This window comes from Odocoileus virginianus, chromosome 4 (genome assembly GCF_023699985.2).
Source record: "Odocoileus virginianus isolate 20LAN1187 ecotype Illinois chromosome 4, Ovbor_1.2, whole genome shotgun sequence".
Classification (NCBI taxonomy): domain Eukaryota; kingdom Metazoa; phylum Chordata; class Mammalia; order Artiodactyla; family Cervidae; genus Odocoileus; species Odocoileus virginianus.
Window position 1 is genome coordinate 88,885,271 of NC_069677.1, and position 23,692 is coordinate 88,908,962.

The window sequence follows — 23,692 nt, forward strand, 5'->3', positions numbered from 1 at the left end:
TGACGCTATCACTTTGTCTGAAATTCTGAATTCTAAGTAGGTTTCACAATAAAGCTGATGGCCTTTATTGATATGTAAAATCCCTCAAAATGTGGCTATTGCATGCCTGTGCATTCATCAGTCACTCTGTGGTCATGCTCATTAAACCATGTGAAGTTCTCAAATTCTTGTAGTCTTAAGTCTCCACACTTATGCAAGTTGTTACTTTAGCTGTTCCATTTTCTGTCTAGGAGAGGTACAATCTCCCTTTCCTTAAAAGTCTTACTTTTAGCATCACTTTTTCAGGAAGATCTGAATCCCCTGGATGAACTAGACCTCATAAGTGTCCCACAGTGCCTCCGTATGTAGTTGTTCATTTATTTCTCTCATCCACTAGATGCCAGCCTGTACACTCCTTGAAGGAAGGGGCATGTCTTATCGACTTTGTATTTCTGGAACTTAGAAGTGTACGTAGAACCAATCACTCCACCCATCCATGCCTCTATCTGCCGGGAGCCAGCACACAAGATCCCACCCATGACAAGGTCATGAGGAGAAGACCTGACAGGCAAGGCAGATCAGGACTCCAGGGATTCAGAAAAGCTGCCCCGGTGCTCACCTTAAAGATGATCTCTGTCTTTCTGATGCTTGCTGTATTAGACTACTCCCTAATTCCTGTGACATGGGTAGAAGGCCTTCCCCGATCTCTCTCCAAACAGAATCAACTTAGAACTTTAATTAATATGTCCGCCGGACGGTGGTATCCTATAAGATTATCCAGGATGAAAGGAGTGTTTCAATTTAGACCCCTTTGCTGGCATTCTAGCCTGCTTGGCAAATGCGTACTAATGCACATGACTGCTCACGACACCTTAATCATAAACAGCATAAAGAACTTGATCACACAAAAGGCCCTAATAGGCACAGAGCCCTTTGGGGGTGAGGAAGCCTTATTAGAGAACACAAAAATATTATTTTAAAAGTGGTTATAGTTAAAGATTTAGAAAAATAAGAGTTTAGAATTGTTAATTTTAACCAGGAATGCTAAACAGGGGCTGCCTCACCGGAGCTGCAGAGTCTTTGTGTGGTAAACCTTTTAGATAAATTTAACTGATAACTTCTGCAAAAGGACTGACCTTTGTGTTCATTAAAGAATAGATTGCGGAAAACAGCTTTGCATTCACCTAGGTCACAACATGTCAATATGCCCCGAGGCCAGAAGATAACGTACAAGACTCTCACAAAGAAGTTGCAGGAAACACCCTGGTTTCGTGAAGGATAAGCTGATGTAATATTAAACTATCTTCCCCTTAAAAATGTACTAACTTAGAATATAAAAGCTACGGTAAAAAAACAAAGATTTGCCAGACTCTGCTGCACACCCCCAGTCTGGTCTCTCTCTCTCTCTTTCTCTCGCCGATGCCTTTCATCCTGAGGGTACCCCTGGATCCTTCCGAGGCTGGACCCCAGTATCTATCTATCCATCCACTTATCCAAGAATGGTCCCCAAGGGGGATGAGATAGTGTACTTAGCTTGTTGGCTTTCCATATGAAATTTGCATGTATTTCACATGTACATGAAACATACTTCTGAAGTAGAGTTTTTATTTGCCCTTGACAATAGGGATATATTGGAAGTCTTATTTAAGAGCTCATTTTTTGTGTGTTTCCTCTAGACATAAAGAGCTCTGTGAGACAAAGCAGACTTCTCAGAGCTACTCATGTATAGTTCCTACAAGCACACACAAGCACAATGGGAGATTTTCCTGTTTGAAAGTCATCCAAAGTAAAACATTTCTTGGATGGATGGATGGATGGGTGGAAATGGACAGGTTTGTAACTAGAACATCAGAAAACCTGATTCTGTTTCCTGGGCCAGATCACACAAACTGGGGTCTGTGACTACTTGAGTGGAGCTCAAGATTCAGTGACTTGTTACCCAGATATATTACCTACTCAAATGCTGCTGATTGTAAAAGGGACATGTTTCTAAAGGAAAGAAGGGAAATTCCTTGTTACTCCCAAGATATCGAGTCAAAAAACTGACTCCATCTGAGATGAAGAGCAGCTGTGGAGAATAAAGAGGCATCCAGGGCATCAGGCCTACTGGACATGAGCTGGAGCAAGCTCTGAGTGTTGGTGATGGACAGGGAAATCTGGCGTGCTGCAGTCCACGGGGTCACAAAGAGTTGGACACGACTAAGCGACTGAACTGAACTGAATTAAAAGGAAAGGACATTGGTTAGAGGTCAAATCTCCATCGGCTTTTCTATAATGGTGGACTTTTATTGAGCATTTATTTTGTGAAAGGCATTGTACTGAGAGGTATATATTCTTTGTGGCTCCATGGACTGTAGCCCTCCCCGCTCTTCTGTCCATGGAATTCTCTAGGCAAGAATACTGGGGTGGGTAGCCATTCCCTTCTCCAGGATACTTATATACAGACTTATTCAATCCTTACAACAACACAATGAGACACATGTTGTTAACACCATTTTGCCAGTTAAAAACAGATTCTCAAGGCATTTAACCCCAAATCACTCAGTTAAGAGGATGAGATGGGAAGTGAACTCAATTCTGTCTCTAGAGACTGAACTCCTAGCCACTCTTGTCTTCTGTCCTAAGGCCCATGTTTCAGATAGGATTTCAAAACTCTTACCATCCATGCACCATCTGAAATTGGAGTTTTAAAAATGTGAATCTCCAAACTTGATGCAGGAGGCTGGGACAGATCTAACCTCCAACATGGGCGATCTAACAGGTTAGAGAGATCTAAACTCCAACTCTGACACAGAATCTTTGGCAATCACAACTGCTTAAGTGAGGACAGAAAGGAGATGCTTAGAGCTTAAAATTTTTTTTTTTTATATATCTTAGGTAGCATCTTATCAGAAAGGGTTGCACTAGGAGTTTGGGATACATGGCTGGGATGCTGCCAAGAACCCCTTGACTTTGGATAGGCTGTGACAGGGCCGGGGCAGAAGACGTGGGTCCTTCCCACACTTAAAAGAAATCCGTCTCACTATTTTTATGGGAGTAAAATTCTTTCTACACTCTCAAGCAGCAGATATCAGGCCGGGATGGAATATCTCAAGGAGATGAAATTTTAGCTTCTGGAAGAGCCAGATATGAGCTAAGTCTGAGAAAATAGAAATCAAGAGACCAGCAAGGGGAGGGCTAATGTAAGAACAAACCCTGGGACACCTGAGAAGATGCTGACCTGGAGAGTGCTGCTCTAGGAGACGGCCCCCGGGACACCTGAGAAGATGCTGACCTGGAGAGTGCTGCTCTAGGAGACGGCCCCCGAGCTCAACTCCTGATCTTTCTTCGTATACCCTACACTCCATCCACACTGAACCATTTATGGCTTCCCAAAGTCACCTTCATCTCTTTTTACACAATGTGGTTCCTTTCCCATGCCTGCCTCTCCCTTGGTCACCTGGAAAACACCTCCTTATCCTATAAAAATCTAAGCTACTGTCCTCCTTAAACTCCACCCTCTCTCCCACTGCTCTATCCCCTGTGTATAATTCTTTTTTAACATTCAGCATGTCACATCTCAACGATGTGTTTGCACGAGTTTCCTTTATGAGATTGGGAGCATCTGAGGCTAGGGTCTGTGTTTATCTCAGGCTTTATTTTACTATAAGGGCCTGACCCACAGGAAGTGTGTGTCAGTACTCGTTTGTCAAGTGAGTGGAAGAAATGGTCGATGATCCAACCTAGATTACACAGACTGATGAAATTCAATAATTGCAATACAGATTATGTATTGTCATAGGGGTACTACTATTATGGCCTTCCTTGGATTGGCATTAGCATGCCTTGGGTATAGAATGTACCTGTTAGGTAATGTTGATACAATATGGTAGTAATATACATTTATATGATGCTTATTGTAATGCAGGCATCATTCTAAATTCCTATATATATTAAACCATTTAACTTTCACAACAATCCAATGTATAATTATAACTATTATTATTATTATTATTATTATATAATTATGATAGCTATTATTACTATTTTCATTTTGCATCTGGGAAAGGTGAGGCACAAAGAGCTTAAATAAATTACCCGTGGCCACACCACTAAGAAGGTACGAATCTGGCAATCTAACCCAGGCAGCTTGGCTCCAGACTCTGTGCCCTTGACTTCTATGCTAGGCTTTGCAAACATTACAACAGAAGTTCTATTTTGTTTCCAAATTTGCACTGGATGATTTCAACCTTCCTTGATATTTCATATGATGCAAGTGATTATCTCACTAATAAGTCTAAGTATTCAAGGAATAATTCCAGTTCTAACTGGAATTAGTATTTTGCATCTACTTTCCATTTCTCTTCTAGGCACTGGTTACATTAGCATAGGGCTTAAAAGTAAACCAAACAAGAAGGGAACAAAGAAAGGTACAAAAGGGTAGGCCATTCCTTTCAAAGTTCTTTCTTCTTTTTCATTATGCTATGGACTGCATTTCTTTTATTGCATATACCTGACTGCATTGGCATGTTTGATTTATGCAGAATGCTCCAACAGTGCATAAATTAATAAGTCTTCAGGACACCGTCAACAAAAATCATCCTTTTCTCTAACTGTACATCCTAAGAAAAACTTCAAAAGACTGCAGTTAGAAAACACTCATGTAATTCCATTTGAGACACTGGTCCGTGTGCGGTAAAACATTGTGAAGCCTGTGTCAGTGGATTTATAGAGCCAACGAAGAATAACATTCTCTTATCGGATTGTTTGTCTCCCGTGGTTTCCCTCTGAAAGCAATAATTTTGAGATCGAGTTCATCATATCCTAAGCATAGAAAATTCTACACATTTTGAAACGGTACTTTCACTGTGTTGACGAGCGTGTTTTAAGAAAAGCAAAGAAAGAAAGGAACTATGCTTTCCAGGCAGATAAACAGAAGAGCTCGGCTAGAAGGAGGTGGTGCCTTTTGACTAACTGGCAATGCCAAAGAAGCTGGGTGATTTATGATATGACCAACCCTGCCAAGGCAAGATTAAGGAGCACCCACCCGTAGAAGTCAGGTCCACGGAAAATGAAATACCTTATTTGAGTAATAGCCACTTGGATAAAATTCTGGATTCTAGAGCAAGGGAATTATCAAACTCTGGATTTCAACCAGTCTACATCTCAATACTTCACATAAACAGATGATATAATCGCCACATATATATTTCCTTTGGCACTTACTGTTATTTTAAAATCCCAGTTTGTGGTGCCAGCAAGCTTTCTTAGATTCAAGGATGTGAATGCAAAACAGTTACTTTTCATTAGTTTAATCCTACATGAAATTTTAAGGTTTTCATGCTTTTCAAAGGGGGCACATTCATTAAAATTAGGAACAAAATACCATTATAAACAGTAATTAATATGCTTTTAAATATTGTGTTATTAGATACACATTCATGCAAAGAGCTTCTTAAAAATTTTGAAAATGAACATATCCACTTAAATGCTGGACCACTGCCCAGTTTAACTAATGGACACAAAGTAAGGGATTTGCTTTATCCTCATGTTAGCCCTGAGCACAAGTCCCAACTTGGAATCGTTCATTCATTTACTAATTGATTCATTATACAAAATGTGTTGATTCTGTTGTGTGGCAGCACTGTTATTCTGGGCTCTGGGACAAAGTTCTAGCTCTCACAGAGCTTACAGTTTAGAAGGGAAGACAAAGAGCTAGTCTAGTCCAGTTCAGTCGCTCAGTCATGTCCAAATTTTTGCAACCCCATGGACTGCAGCATGCCAGACTTCCCTGTCCATCACCAACTCCTGAAGCTTGCTCAAACTCATGTCCATCAAGTCAGTGATGCCATCCAAACATCTCATCCTCTGTCATCTCCTTCTCCTGGCTTCAATCTTTCCCAGAATCAAGGTCTTTTCCAATAAGTCAGTTCTTCCCATCAGATGGCCAAAGTATTGGAGTTTCAGCTTCAACTTCAGTGTTTCCAATGAATATTCAGGGTTGATTTCCTTTAGGATGGACTGGTTGGATCTCCTTGTAGTCCAAGGAACTCTCAAGTGTCTTCTCCAACACCACAGTTCAAAAGCATCAATTCTTTGGCACTCAGCCTTCTTTATAGTCCAACTCTCACATCCATACATGACTACTGGAAAACCTTAGCTTTGACTATGTGGACCTTTGTTGGCAAAGTAATGTCTCAGCTTTTTAATATGCTATCTAGGCTGCTCATAGCTTTTCTTCCAAGAAGCAAGCATCTTTTAATTTCATGGCTGCAGTCACCATCTGCAGTGATTTTGGAGCCCCCAAAAATAAAGCCCGTCATTGTTTCCATTGTTTCCCCATCTATTTGCCATGAAGTGATGGGACCAGATGCCATGATCTTAGTTTTCTGAATGCTGAATTTTAAGCTAGTTCTTTCACTCTCCTCTTTCATGTTCATCAAGACGCTCTTTAGTTCCTTTTCACTTTCTGTCAAAAGGGTGGTGTCATCTGCATATTTCAGGTTATTGATGTTTCTCCCGGCAATCTTGATTCCAGCTTGTGCTTCATCCAGTCCAGCATTTCACATGATGTACTCTGCATATAAGTTAAATAAGCAGGGTGACAATATACAGCCTTGATGTACTCCTTTCCCAATTTGGAACCAGTCCATTGTTCTATGTCCAGTTCTAACTGTTGCTTCTTGACCTACAGATTTCTCAGGAGGCAGGTAAGGTGGTCTGGTATTCCCATCTTTTGAAGAATTTTCCACAGTTTTTTGTGATGCACACAGTCAAAGGCGTTAGAGTAATCAATGAAGCAGAAGCAGATGTTCTTCTGGAACTCTCTTGCTTTATCTATGATTCAATGGATGTTGGCAATTTGATCGCTGGTTCCTCTGCCTTTTCTAAACCCAGCTTGGACATCTAGAAATTCTCAATTCACGTACTATTAAAGTCTCACTTGGAGAATTTTGAGCATTACTTTGCTATGTGTGTGAGATGAGCACAATTGTGTGGTATTTGAACATTCTTTGACAACGTCTTTCTTTGGGATTGGAATGAAAACTGACCTCTTCCAGTCCTGTGGCCACTGCTGAGTTTTCCAAATTTGCTGGCATATTGAGTGCAGCACTTTTATAGCATCATCTACTAGGATTTGAAATAGCTGAACTGGAATATCATCACCTCCACTAGCTTTGTAGTGATGCTTCCTAAGACCCGCTTGACTTTGCATTCCAGGATGTCTGACCCTAGGTGAGTGATCACATCATGGTTATCTAGGTCATGAAGATCTTTTTTGTATAGTTCTCTTGTATATTCTTGCCACCTCTTCTTAATAGTTTCAGCTTCTGTTAGGTCCATACCATTTCTGTCCTTTATTGAGCCCATCTTTGCATGAAATGTTCCCTTGGTATCTCTAATTTTCTTGAAGCCATCTCTGTATTTCTTTGCATTGATCACTGAGGAAGGCTTTCTTATTTCTCCTTGCTATTCTTTGGAACTCTGCATTCAAATGGCTTTATCTTTCCTTTTCTTTTTTGCCTTTTGCTTCTCTTCTTTTCTCAGCTATTTGTAAGGTCTCCTCAGACCACCATTTTAACTTTTTGCATTTCTTCTTCTTGGGAATGGCTTTGATCACTGCCTCCTGAACAATGTTATGAACCCCCTCCCATAGTTCTTCAGGCACTCTGTCTATCAGATCTAATTCCTTGAATCTACTCGTCACTTCCACTGTATAATCCTAAGGGATTTGACTTAGGTCATACTGAATGGCCTAGTGGTTTTCCCTACTTTCTTCAATTTAAGTCTGAATTTGCAATAAGGAGCTCATGATCTGAGCCACAGTCAGTTCCTGGTCTTGTTTTTTGCTGACTGTATAAAGCTTCTCCATCTTTGGCTGCAAAGAATATAATTAGTCTGATTTTGGTATTGACCATCTGGTGATGTCCATGTGTAGAATCTTCTCTTGTGTTGTTGGAAGAGTGTGTTTGCTATGACCAGTGCGTTCTCTTGGCAAAGCTCTGTTAGCCTTTGCCCTGCTTCATTCTGTACTCCAAGGCAAAGCTTGCCTTTGTTATTCCAGGTATTTCTTGACTTCCTACTTTTGCATTCCAGCCCCCTATGATGAAAAGAATATCTTTTGGGGGTGTTATTTCTAGAAGGTTTTGCAGGTTCATAGAACCATTCAGCTTCAGCTTCTTAGGCATTGGGGGTTGGGACACAGACTTGGATTACTGTGATATTGAATGTTTTGCTTTGGAAAGGAACAGAGATCATTCTGTCATTTTGAGATTGCACTCAAGTACTGCATTTCGGACTCTTGTTGACTATGACAGCTACTCCATTTCTTCTAAGGGATTCTTGCCCACAGTAGCAGATATAATGGTCATATGAATTAAATTTGCCTGTTTCAGAAATAGTTAAGCTAAGTAAATAAATATATTCTATGATAGCAGGTAGAAGACTTACTACTCAAAGTGTGGTCTAGGGACCAGCAGCATCGGCATCACCCAAGAGCTTGTTGGAAGTGTAGCATCTCAAGCCCCATTTCACACCTGCTCAACCAGAATCTGCAATTTAAGTTCTTTAGGTTTGTTCAGTAACTTGAAGGTGAAGAAGTGTTGGTGTTGGACAGTCACTTGCAATACTGGGTGTGTATGTGAGAACCACCTGAGGAGAGTTTGGATTTAAGTGGTCTGGAGCGGGTTCCAGGTGGTTGGGTGTTTTACAGTTCTCCCAGGAGATTCTTATGTGTGGTTAGTTGAGGACCACTGAAGTAGTTTGTATTCTGGGTGCAAGGGTAAGCCCCTGAGGACTGGGATTCGTGAGTCATGTGACCTGATTTACATAAAGAAGGAATTCTTGACGTCACAATAATGGCTGAGCTGTTATCTTTCGCCTCTATGTCTGACATAATGACACCCACTCTGCAAGGCAGTGACCAGAACATGATGCAGCCACCGCATTGAGCTCCAAGGTCAAACCTCATCCACTTTGCTGGTTCACAGGCAGCAGATAACTCCATCTGAGGAGAGGCAACCACAAGGACATCCACATTCAAGCCAAGATCAGAGTCAGATGCAGTCACTGTCTCTCATTACATACCTGGGGACCTTTACTTCCCAGATTTCCTTTTTCTCCTTTCGTACCAGCTTCTCCTCTTGGACCCTATATATAGAGAATTAAACTGTTATTTTCTCCCCAAAAGAGAACTTCAGAATATTAACTTGAATATTAAAAATGGAAATGCTAAGTCAATAACATGGACAGAAATTAAAAAGAGAACTCCATTCACGCCTTTGGTTCTGTCTTGATTGGTCGACTTCTCCTTCTCTCCAAGGCATAAGGGTCCAATCTAGTGCTTAAATGGCTTGACATTTGCAGTCAAAATGAAGAAACACTGAACAGCTAAATTTTCCAATATTGCTTTCTAATTATTCTAAAGGATCTTTGTACTAAAATTCATGTATCTGTTACTTTAAAAGTAATTTTTACTTATGTAAATCTGCAACTGGAATAATTAAGTGGATTTTCTATTTAATAACTACACTAAAGATTGGTCATAAATAAGACATAGCACATTGTAAGACAAAATTTAGATAATTGTACATCTGGAGTATTATGTTTTCTATTAATTTTGGATTCCATATGTTATACAAAGAAACCTTCATACTGTGTTTGGCTTTTGCATCTCATTTTAAATTATAAAAAAGCAAGAGCCTATAAAATGGATGAAAAGATGTAGTATTTCTTGTTTAGCATGAAATAAAGCCAGCCAATCTATTGAAATGCTTCCCCACAATCCCAGTGGCAAATATTTCTCACTTGAAGGTAAGAAAAGTGAACATTCCTCAGTTGCCAAGTAAGACAATCAAAAGCAATCAAACTAGAAAGTAATAAGAGGTCCAAAGGGCAGACTGTTTACTGCTCGGAAATCTTGGTAAAACGTGGATTAACTTTCTCCTCTGATGTTTATGGATATTTTGCCCAACTTCCATGCAGCAAGCTGCCAACGTATAAAAGTTACTTCCTTTTTTCTTTTTTTAAGCTACATAGATTACAACCTTGAAAAACTGCAGGATCATTGCTGTCCTGCATTTGCTAAAGAGCAAATTTACTTCTCAAGATTTCAAAAGTAAAAGTTTATAGAGAAAAAAACATATTCTAACTTTCTTATTCCTGACCTTTCTTCAGCATTTCTGAGGACTTCCCTTCCCTTCTCATGATTGCTTTAGGCTACATTTTGCTCTTTCTGGCACACGTTTCCTTTCCCTTCATGTAAGCAGTGTTAAGAGCCAACTATGGCTTGTTCTTTGCAAAGGAAAAAGTGCTTGAGGCAGCTCCCTAGAGAAGTGAGCTAGGAAGATGACTATACATCACCCCCACTGAAGACCTCAGCTCTATTCTTTGCTAGGGTAGAGCCAATTTTTCTACATTACAGGCATCCAGATACATAGCTCAATTGACCAAAAATCACAGTTTTGAGGCCCAGCATTTTATTTGGCTCAAGATCTCCCTAGGATACACCAGTCAGCCTGGACCATTGTATAGGGACCGCTGCCCAGAGTTCATTCCCTTTTCACCTCCTGACTGGGACAGAACCCTTTATAAACATTGCAAGTTCACATATATCACCAACATGTACAAGCACTGTATAAGTCAAGACTGTATTGCTTCCTTACTTCATTACTCTGAAAACACTTGAAACATCTGTACTTTTGCAAGAAGGTTGTATTCTATCAAGGGTTCAGATTCTTCTTTCTGTTCTCATAGCCTGGTAAGTTTTGTTACGTACCTGAGGACCCTTAAGTCCCAGTGACCCTGCAAGTCCATCTGGACCTGGGATGCCCGGTTTCCCCTATGGGGAGGGAGAATCAAACTATTAACAGTATTTTCTCAGAAACTTTGTCTCCTTTATGTGCAAGTTTCTAAATATTTTTGCAATCATGATAACAATGCAGGATATTTGAAAAATAAATGTAAATATAAGAAGGGAAACAAAAGTTTTCTATAATCTGAAGTAGAGATAACCATAGCTTAATATGTTGGTGTATTTACTTTCATTCTTCATACACCACATGCATATGTGCATGCACACACAAACACACACACACTCCCTTCTTTGCCTGTAACACTGGTTATATACTATATCAAACTTGGGTGTTGAATATAGAAACTCACAATTTATTCCACATTTTCTTAAAAGATCTCCATGTATCTATCTTACATTATATTTATATTCAAATATTACATTATATTTATATTCAAATATTTAAATAGGGATCAAAAGTTGATCATTCCCTTCACAATGCTTTTGAACTCTGCCACAGATAAGAATTCCAAATAAGATTAAAAAGTTTAACTTAGATAGTTGGATAGCCTATATTTATGTCTCAGTTGTTACACAGTTAGATGAGATTAACTGTCCCTCACTGATGCATTTTCCTAGAAATAATAAAGAGGAAATTCTTCAACACTTTCTTTCCCCAATCTCATTTCATTCACTTCATGTGATTTTTTTTATTTGCTATACATTTTGTTGCACTCTAACCTTGAAAAGTGTGTGTTTTGTGTGTGTGTGTGTGTGTGTGTGTGTGTGTGCGTAGCATCTGTGGATAGTAAATTCTTAGTCTTTATCTATCTGGAAATGTCTTATAATCATTCATAGTATAGCTAGGTATAAAACTGTATGTTATTTTTCTTCTGCACTTGCAAAACATTACTTTGTTGTTTTTGGCAAGTATTATTGTTGACCAGAAGCCTATTGCAATTCTAATTGGTATTTCTTTCATGGATAAAAATGTTTTTTCTCTCTGGTGGTGTTTAAGATGTTTCCTCAACATGCTGGAGTTTTACCATGATGTGATTGTGAATGGATTTATTATTTATCCTTATTGCATTTTCAATCTGAGGATGTGTGCTTCCTCAATTTTGCAAAATTCTAAATCAGTGCTCTTTTATAAATATTGTAAGTTCATGTATAATATATCACCATCATGTACAAAGGGGACATGATATGACAGATGGCATTGTTAACTTTTGAACAAAACATTGAGATTATTCAATTTGTATTAAGGGTTTATTGTACTCTCTTGGTTAAAAAAGGGTTTATGCAAATTATGAATAAGGCTTCAGAGTTAACTGAACAAAAATTTGAAAGAAAGGTGTGTGTGTGTATGTATGTGTGTGTGTGAGTGTAGAATCTGTGGATAGTAAATTCTTGGTCTTTGTCTATCTGGAAAAGTCTTATAATCACTCATAGTACAGCTAGGTATAAAATTGTAGGTTATTTTTCTGAAAACAACCTGAATTACTAGAGTTTGTATTTGAAATCAAACAAAGTTAAATTTAATACTAATTGGGCCAAGCATTGTTTCTGACCTTTAATATTTAGAGTTTTTTTTTTTATCAAAGTGCCCATATTTAATTTTCTTTAAAGATTTGAGTTCTTTAAGTTATAGCTTAAAAGTTTTCCCAAATTTGATTCCACAACCAATATTATCAAAAAGCAAAATAAATTTAGACTTTACAAAAGCTTTATTCAGGTTTCTTGACTGGACACACATTGTTTATCATTTGCAGTTTAGAAAATTAAAAAAAAAATAAAAAAAGATCTCTGTACCTGTGGGCCTGTAGGTCCCCTTCGGCCATGAGCTGCCTACAGTAGGGAAAAAAGTAAATATCATTAACCCTGAAAAATTCTTTTTAAAGTTTAATTTAAATTAATAACAGAACCCTTGGGGCATTGACATTAAAACAAAAAGTTACCACATATTGCTTTAAATTACCCACTGTACCATAAAAGCAAAATATTGCCAACTCTGAATTTCTATCCTAGGGCAGTAGATGAATGAAACCATAGACAATGTAAATCTATACATACTGGTTGGAACAGATTGTGGTCAGTAATTCATCCTCTACTAAATTACTACTAGAACTTACCATAAGCACCAAAATTGGCTGACTTGAATTGTATTTCTTTTCATTTTTCCAAAGTGCTACCAAGTAAGCCAGAAATTAAGTGTAGAAATGGCCAAAAGGCAGGAAGCCAGAGGAAACACTAGGAGAATTCATGAACATTATTATAGATTGATTTCAGAAGCTAATGACAGAAAAACTAATTTGATCCCTCTTCTCCTTCAAGAAGTCAGATAAGCTTACCTATCAAAAATGAAAAATCAACTTAAGAATTCAAGATTACTCAATTCACTATGTTAACAAAATACTTGATCAAAAAAGTGGCTAGACTAAATGGATTTTTCCTACTATTCTTATGTATAAAGTGAAAATCTGAGTATTTCTAGATCAATATTTCATAAATATGGGAAACAAGAGACTAAAACATTTTATTGTCTAACTCAGATTATAGCATGACTGATATCCAGGATTGTAAAATTCAATACATAGCAGACATTTTTGTGATGGAAATTTATTTGAGATAGTCAAGTCAAATTTTTATGTGAGGCTGGTCTTGAAAATTTTAAATTCTTCTGATTATATTTCAGTCAAGATCTCTTGTTATTTAGGAAGTAGACTATGTGTCTGGGGATATGATTAGAGGCCTCTTTCTTTAACACCGAATGATGAATGTCAAAACGTCCATATTAGAGGGATGAAAAGCAGTTTTTTCTACTCCTTTCACACAAGGGTTTATCTTTTCTGGTTCAATTCACATCAGTTTCATTCAGAAAAATATCTATCCAACATCTACTATCCACAAAGTATATAGGATGGGAACCATAGGATCATAAAGGTGACATACAGTCCTTGACCTCAGAAGACCCTCACCACTTGGGTTAGTGGGGAGGAGATAAATGCTACAAGTATTTACAAGGCAGAATATATCAGATGCCATAAGAAAGGGGAAGACAGAAATATGGGTTTCTTCCAATTGAAAAATGACTTTATAGACATTTCTCCAAAGAAGAAAAACAGATGGACAACAGGCACATGAAAAGATGCCCAACATCACTAATTACTAGAGAAGTGCAAATTAAAATTACCATGAGCTACACTTCACACTGTTGGATCATAGAAAAAGCAAGGGAATTCCAGAAAAACATCTACTTCTGCTTTATTGACTCTACTGCAGCCTTTGACTGTGTGGATCACAACAAACGGTTGACAATTCTTAAACAGATGGAAATACCAGAGCATCTTACCTGCCTCCTGAGAAATCTGTATGTAGGTCAAGAAGCAACACTTAGAACTGGACATGGAACAATGGACTGGTTTAAAATTGGGGAAAGAATACGTCAAGGCTGTATATTGTCACCCTGCTTATTTAACTTCTATGCAGAGAACATCATGGGAAATACTGGGCTGGATTAAGCACAAGCTGGAATCAAGAATGCTGGGAGAAATATCAAAAACCTAAGACACACAGATTATACCACCCTTATGACAGAAAGTGAAGAGGAACTAAAGAGCATCTTAATGAAGGTGAAAGAGGAGAGTGCACAAGCTGGCTTAAAACTCAACATTCAAAAAGCTAAGATCATGACATCCAGTCCCATCACTTCATGGCAAATAGTGGAGCAAACTATGGAAACAATGACAGACTTTATTTGGGGGGCTCCAAAATCACTGCAGATGGTGACTGCAGCCATGAAGTTAAAAGATGATTGCTCCTTGGAAGAAAAGTTATGACCACCCTAGACAGTGTATTAAAAAGCAGAGACATTACTTTGTTGACAAAGGTCCATGTAGTCAAAGCTATGGTTTTTCCAGTAGTCATGTATGGATGTGAGAGTTGGACCATAAAGAAGGCTGAATGCCAAAGAATTGATGCTTCTGAACTATGGTGTTGTAAAAGACTCTTCAGACTCCTTGGACTGCAAGGAGATCCAACCAGTCAACCCTGAAGGAAATCAATCCTGAATATTCATTAGAAGGACTGATGCTGGAGCTTTGGCCACTTGATGGGAAGAGCCGACTCATTGGAAAAGACCCTGATGCTGGGAAGACTGAAGGCAGGAGGAGAAGGGGACGACAGAGGATGAGATGGTTGGATGGCATCACTGACTCAATGGACATGAGTTTGAGTAAGCTCTGAGAGATAGTGAAGGACAGGGAAGCCTGGTGTGCTGCAGTCCATGGGGCTGCAGAGTCAGACATGACTGAGCGACTGAACAACCACCACTTCACACCAGTCAGAATGGCCATCATTAAAAAATCTACAAATAACAAGTGCTGTGGAGGCAGACTGTGGAGAAAGGCCGTGGAAAATAGGAAACCCTTCTACACTGTTAGTGGCAATATAAACTGATGCAGCTACTATGGAGAACAATGCAGAGGTTCCTCAAAAAACTACAAATCCAGTTGCCAGATGATCCAGCAATCCCATTCCTGGGCATATATTTAGACAAAACTATAAATTCAAAAGCATATGTACCCCAATGTTCACTGTAGCACTATTGATAATAGCCAAGACATGGAAGTGACCTGAATGCCTATTGACAGATGCACAGAGAAAGACATGGTACATACATACAGTGGAATATTAGCCATAAAAAAGAATGAAATAATGCCATTTGTAGCAACATGGATGGACTAGAGATTATCATACTAAGTGAGGTAAGTCAGAAAAAGAAAGACAAATACCATATGACATCATTTATGTGTGGGATCTAAAATTGGAGACAAATGAAGATATCTGTGAAACAGAAATAGACTCATAGGCATAGAGAATAGACTCATGATTGCCAAGGGGGAAGGCATATGAGGGAATGATGGACTGGAAGTTTGGGATTAACAGGTGCAAACTATTATATATAGAATGGGTAGAGAATAAGATCCTATTTTATAGCACAGGGAACTATATTCAATATCCTGTAATAAAACATAATGGAAAGGAATATGAAAAGGAATATATATATATACACACATATACATATAACTGAATCACTTTGCTGTACAGCAGAAATTAATACAACTAACTGTATTTTAACAAAATAAAGTAAAACCTCTAAAAAGTAAAATAGTTGGCCAACATCTGTCATCATGTGTGGCTTGAAAGTTGTGGTCATTTTTGTTAATTCGTTTTAAATTTCTTTTATTGTTTTGGTGAGTTGCATAGAAGTGGAGTAGTATAAAAAAATCCCTTGACTTTACTATCTTTAGGTGGAATTCTAATTTTATTCCTGAATGGCACTGCTGAATCTATAACTCAAGAAGGGACCATATTTCTCAGGAGTTGTGTGGTTTAGCTAATACGTGCTGATATTGCCTTATCCTCCAGAGGGATTATAGCCTCTATAAAATAAGAAAAATACATCTCCCATGCCAGGATTTTTTGGACGATATTCTTTAAGTTCAAAATACTTTCCTGCGGTATGTAAACTGGCTACACCCTTTTAGAAAGTCAAATAAACAGCCAATGTACTTTTTAAAATCTTCAGATGCATTTTAAGGGCTTTCCCAACAATTAAATTCTGCAGGTTTTAAACATAATCCCTGTTCTTATTTTTCTCTGTCTTACAAAGAAGAAAAGTATGTGCCAACATATAAAAATATTTTCCTGTTGTAGTATAATAGCCGGTTTTATGAGCTTCTGCTCAGAAAATACAATGCATAATAATATAATGTGTTAAACTAGTTTTTATTTGTCCTCAAATTTAAAATGTTAAAATTATATTAGTTTCAGATGTACAACATAATGATTCCATATATGTATACATTGCAAGAAGACCATCGTTCAGCCAATAAATCTAGTTAGCATCTATCACTACATGTAGTGGGTGTTGAGGGATGAAGGAAGTTGGAGAAGTCTGGATAATGAAATAAAGGATGGAAAGAAAATGTTGCACAATGAGAAGAGACAATGGGTTCTAGTTTAGAACCCAATGCAGGCACTTAAGTATATTTTATTAAAGTTATATTTTCTTAATGGATAAAGAGTTTATTTTATAATGTCAATACTTTTCCAAGAAGTCAAACACAGAAACTCTTTTTAAAAATACTTACTGAAAAAAATAACAACAAAGACCCCCCAAAGGTTTCATAAGCAAGTGACCTAGTTTTGCTCTCAGATATGTTTTTATAGACATATATTACATATAATCTCTTTAGGAGTATGGAGTGTCCTCAAAAAACTTAAATATAGAAATGCCATATCATCCAGAAATTCCACTTCTGTGTATTTATCCAGAGGAAAAAAAAACACGAACTCAAAAAGATATACCCACCATGAGTGTGTATATACACATATACACACAGTGGAATATTATTCAGTTATTAAAAAGAAGGAAATCTTGCCACTTGGGACAGCACGGATGGGCCTTGAAGGCACTAGTGTTAGTTGCTCAGTTGTGTCTGACTCTTTGCAACCCCATGGACTGTAGCCCACCAGGCTCCTCTGTCCATGGGATTCTCCAGGCAAGAACACTGGAGAGGGTAGCCATTGCCTTCTCCAGGGGATCTTCCTGACCCAGGGATCAAACTCAGGTCCCCTGCATGGCAGGAAGATTCTTTACCATCTGAGCTACAGGGAAGTCCTGAAGGCATTACGTGAAGTGAAATAAATCAGAAAAAGACAAATACCCTATTATCTCACTTATATGTGGAATCTTAACAAAACAAACCAACCAACTAAACTCATAGATACAGAGAACAGAGATGAGGATGGGGGGTGGTGTGAAATGGGTGGAGGGAATCAAAAGGCATAAACTTCCAGTTAGAAAATAAAGAAGTCATGGGATTTAATGTATAGCATGATAGGTCAGCTGGTAAAGAATCTGTCTGCAATGCAGGAGACCCAGTTCGATTCCTGGGTCGGGAAGATCCCCTGGAGAAGGGATAGGCTACCCACTCCAGTATTCTTGGGCTTCCCTGGTCGCTCAGCTGGTAAAGAATCTGCCTGTAATGTGGGAGACCTGGGTTCAATCTCTGGGTTGGGAAGATCCCCTGGAGAAGGGAAAAGCTACCCACTCCAGTATTCTGGCCTGGAGAATTCCATGGGCTGTATAGTTCATGGGGTTGCAAAGAGTTGGACACGACGGAGCGACTTTCACTTCACTTCACATGGTAACTATAATCAATCAGAGTACGTTGTTGCATAGTTGCTCCACTGTGTCTGACTCTTTTGAGACCCCAAGGACTGAAGCCCACCAGGCTCCTCTGTCCATGGGATTCTCCAGGCAAGAATACTGGAGCGGGTTGCCACTTCCTTCTCCAGGGGATCTTCCTGACCCAGGGATTGAACCTGCGTCTCCTGCATTGGCAGGCAGATTCTTTATTGCTGAGCCACTGGGAAAACTCAATAACACTATATTGTATGTTTAAAAGTTGCTAAGAGAGCAGAAGGGCTTCCTTGGTGGCTCAGCGGTAAAGAATCCGCCTGTCAGTGCGGGAGACGGGTTTAACCCCTGGGTTAGGAAGACCCCCTGGAGAAGGAAACGGTAACCCTCTTCAGTATTGGTTTTTTTTTTTTTCCTTCAGTATTCTTGCCTAGGAAATCTCATGGACAGAGAAGTCTGGTGGGCTACAGTTCATGGGACCATAAAAGAATTGGACACAGCATAGCATCTACACAGCAGAGTAGATCTTAAAAAGTTTTCATCACAAGAAAAAAAGAATCCTAACTATGTGTGGCGATGGATGTCAACTAGACTTACTAGCTAAATGGTGATCATCTTGTAATACACACATACATGGAATCATTATGTTGTACATCTGAAACTAATATAATGTTATCTATCAATTGTATCTCAATAAAGTATATATTTATAACACTTAAAAATTTAGCACAAATAAAAACTAGTTCAATATGTTGCATCTATTATGCATTCTGTTTTCTGCGGAGAAGTTCAGAGAACCATATATTGTCGCTCATCTAAGAAATATTTTTATATCTTGGAACACATTCCTCTTCTTTGCGAGTCAGAGAAAATGGAAAGAAGAGAGGACTCGCATCAGGACTGACTTTTCTAAGCAGTCGTAGAATTTGGCAGAGGAATGGAGTCTTGGACTTAAAACCTTGGCTGGCCTGGTGAGCAGGCCAGACTGTGACTACTCTTCCCCTAGTCGGCTACCCTTGCATCCTCCTTGCCCGGCACTTTCTCCGATTTGGTCATTTCCCCTGCAGCCGGCACCGTCTGGCCTCAGCTTCGGGCCCTTCCTGCATCCTTTGCCAGCTCCGCCCTGAGTCAGTTTCCCCAGGGTAGCAAGTCCCGGGGAACCGCCCCGCCATCAGCCGTTTCATCACCCCAGTTCAGGCTCCCCCAGAGCGGGCCACTTTGTCTGTGTGGGTCCTTACTGTCTTCCTTCTGGAGCCGGGAGTTCCAGGGGGGCCTGGCCAGCCTCTTCTTCCCTGTCAAAGGAACAGACAGCGGTTTGACAATAATGATGCAGCACTGACATGCACGCTCCTCAAAACTGGCTTCTTGGGCTCCCGGGAGGGTGGATGGGGACTCACAGGTCAGACTTACCATCCCTGAGGGATGAGGCCTTGACCCAGCGGTCACAAACCGCACCTCGCTGCCCGTGTGATGTGGCCTCATCTGCTCATCACCACCGTCTAACTTGTGGCTGGGCTGTCAGTTAAGAGTATTTCAACCGAACTGTCCCCATGTTGCCGCAGAATCATCCGTGTGATGGGATGGCTATGACTTCTATGGATTTCTCCCTTGGGACTTCCTGTTCTGTCTGGCTAGCCTGTGTAACAGCCTAATTAGCACCCTAATCTGAATAAAATCTCCCAATACACATCCTCCCAAGGTAGGAAAAGGAGGCATAGAGTCTATAACAAGACATACATTGGCCACTTAATAAAAAAGGGCAGGTAACATTCTCTGGAGGTTTATGATGTGGAAGGCTCTGTTACTGAATTCCCACATCCCTTTCCAAAGTAGGCTACTTGTCCAATTTTGAAGATGAGAAAACAGAGGCTTGTAGAAAGTAGCTGAGGCCACAGAGTTGCTAAGGAACAGAGCCTGAAACGGAGGCCAGGCCTTTTCCCAAAGAACTTCCTCACCATGAATCCAGTCACACACATTTTCCAGACAACTGCTTTCCTAAAATTCTGAAAAACAAGCTTACATGATCAGATTTAGATGTATGCTATCCCATAAGACTAATCTCAAGAGACTTGCCTTGAGAGTGTGGCCTGTAGATATCTACCAGATCTTATTCTCTCTCTGCTTCTTTTTTTTTTAAATCAGGTACCATGTATAATTGATATCTTTTTAGGATATGTGTCCTCTGGATCCTGGGAAGGCCCGCAGTTCTTTTGCTAGTGCTTTCTATCAGCTAGCCCTACATTTTAAATCAGAGGTTAGATCTTTGCATTAGATTCAGAAGAGAGAATGTGTCTTAAGTTCCAGTTCGTAGCAAATAAGAAGGAATAAAAAAATCTTTCTGCTTCTAAAAATAGATTTTCTGTATCAGGTATATTCACTCTGATTCTAAATTCTTTATACACATTTCATATTCTATCACTAAAACCCTGAGCCCACCACTGTCACGTATTTATTAAGTTACTTCCAAAACCCCACAGTTTACCTGTCTTCCAAGTTCTCCTTTCAAGCCCTTGGGTCCCTCTATGCTATTGTCAAATCCAGGAACTCCCTAAAAAATAGAAAATAATAGGCTTTGAACATTTCTCCTAAAACTATGATATGGTTGTAACATACCTGGTCACCCCCCAAAAAAGTGACAAGAGAAGGTTAACCCATTTGAAAGCAGAAGTACACTAAATTATAAATGGTTTATAAGTGTCTTCTTTTCCTCCCAATCTCTGCATTAGCAGGACAGCATGGAGACCTAAGGTGAGTGTGTGGGCCCAAGCGAGAGCTTGTGATGGAACACACGGGGAGGAGGCAGGGAGACATGAGTTGTGTTTAGGGAAACTCCTATCCTGGGTCTGGAGGTGTTTCCTTCTTGCTACTACCCTCTTTCTCTTAGCTTCTGACCTTCTTTCTTGGGGCCTCGGCAAGTTTATATTTGAGGGTTGGTAGATTTTACCCCCCATCCCCTGCCCTTGGGGAAGGCAAAGTTTTTTTTCATTTGTTTGTTTTATTTTTATTGAAGTCCAGTTGGTTTCCAACAGTGTGATAGTTTCAGGGGTACAACAGAGTGATTCAGTTATATATATCTATATATATACCACTTCATGGGAAATAGATGGGGAAACAGTGGAAGCAGTGTCAGACTTTATGTTTTTGGGCTCCAAAATCACTGCAGATGGTGATTGCAGTCATGAAATTAAAATCCACTTACTCCTTGGAAGGAAAGTTATGACCAACCTAGATAGCATATTAAAAAGCAGAGACATTACTTTGTCAACAAAGGTCCGTCTAGTCAAGGCTATGGTTTTTCCAGTGGTCATGTATGGATGTGAGAGTTGGACTATAAAGAAAGCTGAGCGCCAAAAAATTGATGCTTTTGATCTGTGGTGTTGGAGAAGACTCTTGAGAGTCCCTTGGACTGCAAGGAGATCCAGCCAGTCTATCCTAAAAGAGATCAGTCCTGGGTGTTCATTGGAAGGACTGACGCTGAAGCTGAAACTCCAATACTTTGGCCACCTCATGCGAAGAGTTGACTCATTGGAAAAGACCCTGATGCTGGGAGGGATTGGGGGCAGGAGGAGAAGGGGACGACAGAGGATGGGATGGCTGGATGGCATCACCGACTTGATGGACATGAGTTTGAGCAAGCCCCGGGTGTTGGTGATGGACAGGGAAGTGTGGTGGACTGCAGTCCCTGGGGCAGAGTCAGACACGACTGAGTGACTGAACTGAACCTAACTCAACGGAGTGAGATTGAATGAACTACTGATATTCACCACCCTGATTCATCTCACAAGAATATACTTGAGTAAAAGAAGCTGGGAATGAAGAGTGTATCTTGTGTAATTCCTCTGAAAGGTTCAATAATGGGTAAAACTAACTCATGGCCCTGAGACAGTGTGATTACCTAAGGGAGGGCTGGTAGTGACTGATACACATGAGGTGGTTTGGGGGTTGTTCTACTCTTGTCTGATGTTCTGTTTCTTTACCTGAGTGGTGAGTACACAGGTTATTTATAGTGATCAAGCTGTGCATTTATAATGTCTGTACTTTTCTGAAGCATGTTACAGCTTAACAGGAAATTCAAGAGATCTAATGAATAGCATGGTGATTATAGACTGTGATATTATATTATACACTTCAAAGTTGCTAAAAGACTAGGTTTTAAATGTTTTTACCACACAAAAAACGTGATAATTATGTACGTGTTAAAGGACTTAGCTAACACTAAGGTGGTCATCCTAGGATATAAATACATCAAACTAACCTGTTGTACATCTTAAACGTATGCAGTGTTACATAGATATCACATTGTATACACAATTATATCTCAATTTCTAAAGTTTTAATGAATGTTTAAAAAAACCTACAAAATCCTAATTCATTAAGGTTTTGAAGGCTGATGTGTGGGTGATCAAAGTCCCAGAGTACTGATGTCCAATGGACTTGGCATATCCCCTAGGTTGGCATGCGTCCTGTTTGTTTTGGTGTAGGTTATGCCTACTCAACTGGGTTGCATCCCCATTAAAGCAGGTATTTCTGGGTTCTACGTTTTGCCCAATGTACTTTTAGCTGACTTGGACTCAAGGAAATGAAGCTAATATTCTCAATGGAGAAAGACTCTTGGAGAAGAGAAAAAAGAGATGGCTCCATTTCTTTCTTCCTGTCCATATTTTGAGGTACCCTGAGGAAGATAATGGAATGGGGTGGAATTCCTTCAGAGCTCTGAAGCACAAGGAAGTTCTGAAATGTTTTCTCAAAAATTACATATGCAAACAGTGGCAAGACTGTCTCACTGTCCATACTTATCTTGTACATGACGAGTATCAGGCACAAGGGACTTGCTTTTAAAACTCTAAACAGACATGCCCATGACGATTTCAACTCAGAACTGCTACGGTAGTACTTTAAAGTAGTGCTCCCCCTTCCCACCAGAAGCGCTGATGTGGAAATGAGCCCTGATGTGACATTAGTTTGCAGCCCCTCGGTCCAAGCACTTACTGGGTCTCCATGCAAGCCCTTTGCTCCACGGTCCCCAGAAATTCCTCTCTCTCCTGGGATTCCCTAAAGTCAACACAAAGAAGAAGGACAAGAATTTTAAGTGACATTAATAAAAACAAGGAGCTTATCTTCTCCCTGATTTGAATTATTAAATGTTTTCCTACTAAAGTTATTTTGTAGAAAAGAGGAACAACCAGTAGTTTCAGACACCATGTGAATAATTTTAAAGTGATCACAAATATTTGCCACAGTGGTGAACTCTATGTTCCAGACAGAGTCATTGTCTTGTCCATTTATTTTTATAACTACTGTATGCACCAGGTATTGGTTTTATCCTTCTTTTGATGAGGCAACTGAGATTCAGAGAGGTTAACCATAATTGACTCTCTAACCTCGAGTCTGGGCATGGCTTGTTCTGGTCAACAGAAAGAGTAAGATCTACTTGTAAGATCTACCAGGGTCTCCATGAGAGTTCCAAGCCTAGGCCCTCAAGGGGCCTCGAGAGAACTTGTGTGTTTCTATTTGCTCCCTTGTGCTTCAGCCACGGCCATAAAAGGTCTTGGTCAATGTGGCCCGGCAGCTCTCTGCTCTCAGAAGGAGAATAAGAGACAAGTGAAACAAAGCCCCCAGCCAACCTACAGACACATGAACCAAGGTCAGCCACGCACTGCCTAGATCAGCTGAACTTCCCAGACACATCAGAAGTTAAGGTTTCTTGTTGCGTGCAGTTGAGGTCTTCTGATTAT

At 39.7% G+C, this 23,692-nt stretch overlaps 1 protein-coding gene across 1 annotated transcript in view; it reads right to left on the minus strand.

Moving 5' to 3' along the window:
* LOC110143434 (collagen alpha-6(VI) chain) overlaps positions 1-23,692 on the minus strand; it is a 154,765-nt gene that overhangs the window by 49,885 nt on the left and 81,188 nt on the right. The window contains exons 18-23 of the mRNA XM_070466993.1: positions 22,947-23,009; positions 20,440-20,505; positions 19,196-19,249; positions 12,563-12,598; positions 10,736-10,798; positions 9,046-9,108 (exon numbers count right to left, since the gene is read on the minus strand). Coding sequence (XP_070323094.1) covers positions 9,046-9,108; positions 10,736-10,798; positions 12,563-12,598; positions 19,196-19,249; positions 20,440-20,505; positions 22,947-23,009 — 345 coding nt within the window. The remainder of the gene's footprint in view (positions 1-9,045; positions 9,109-10,735; positions 10,799-12,562; positions 12,599-19,195; positions 19,250-20,439; positions 20,506-22,946; positions 23,010-23,692) is intronic.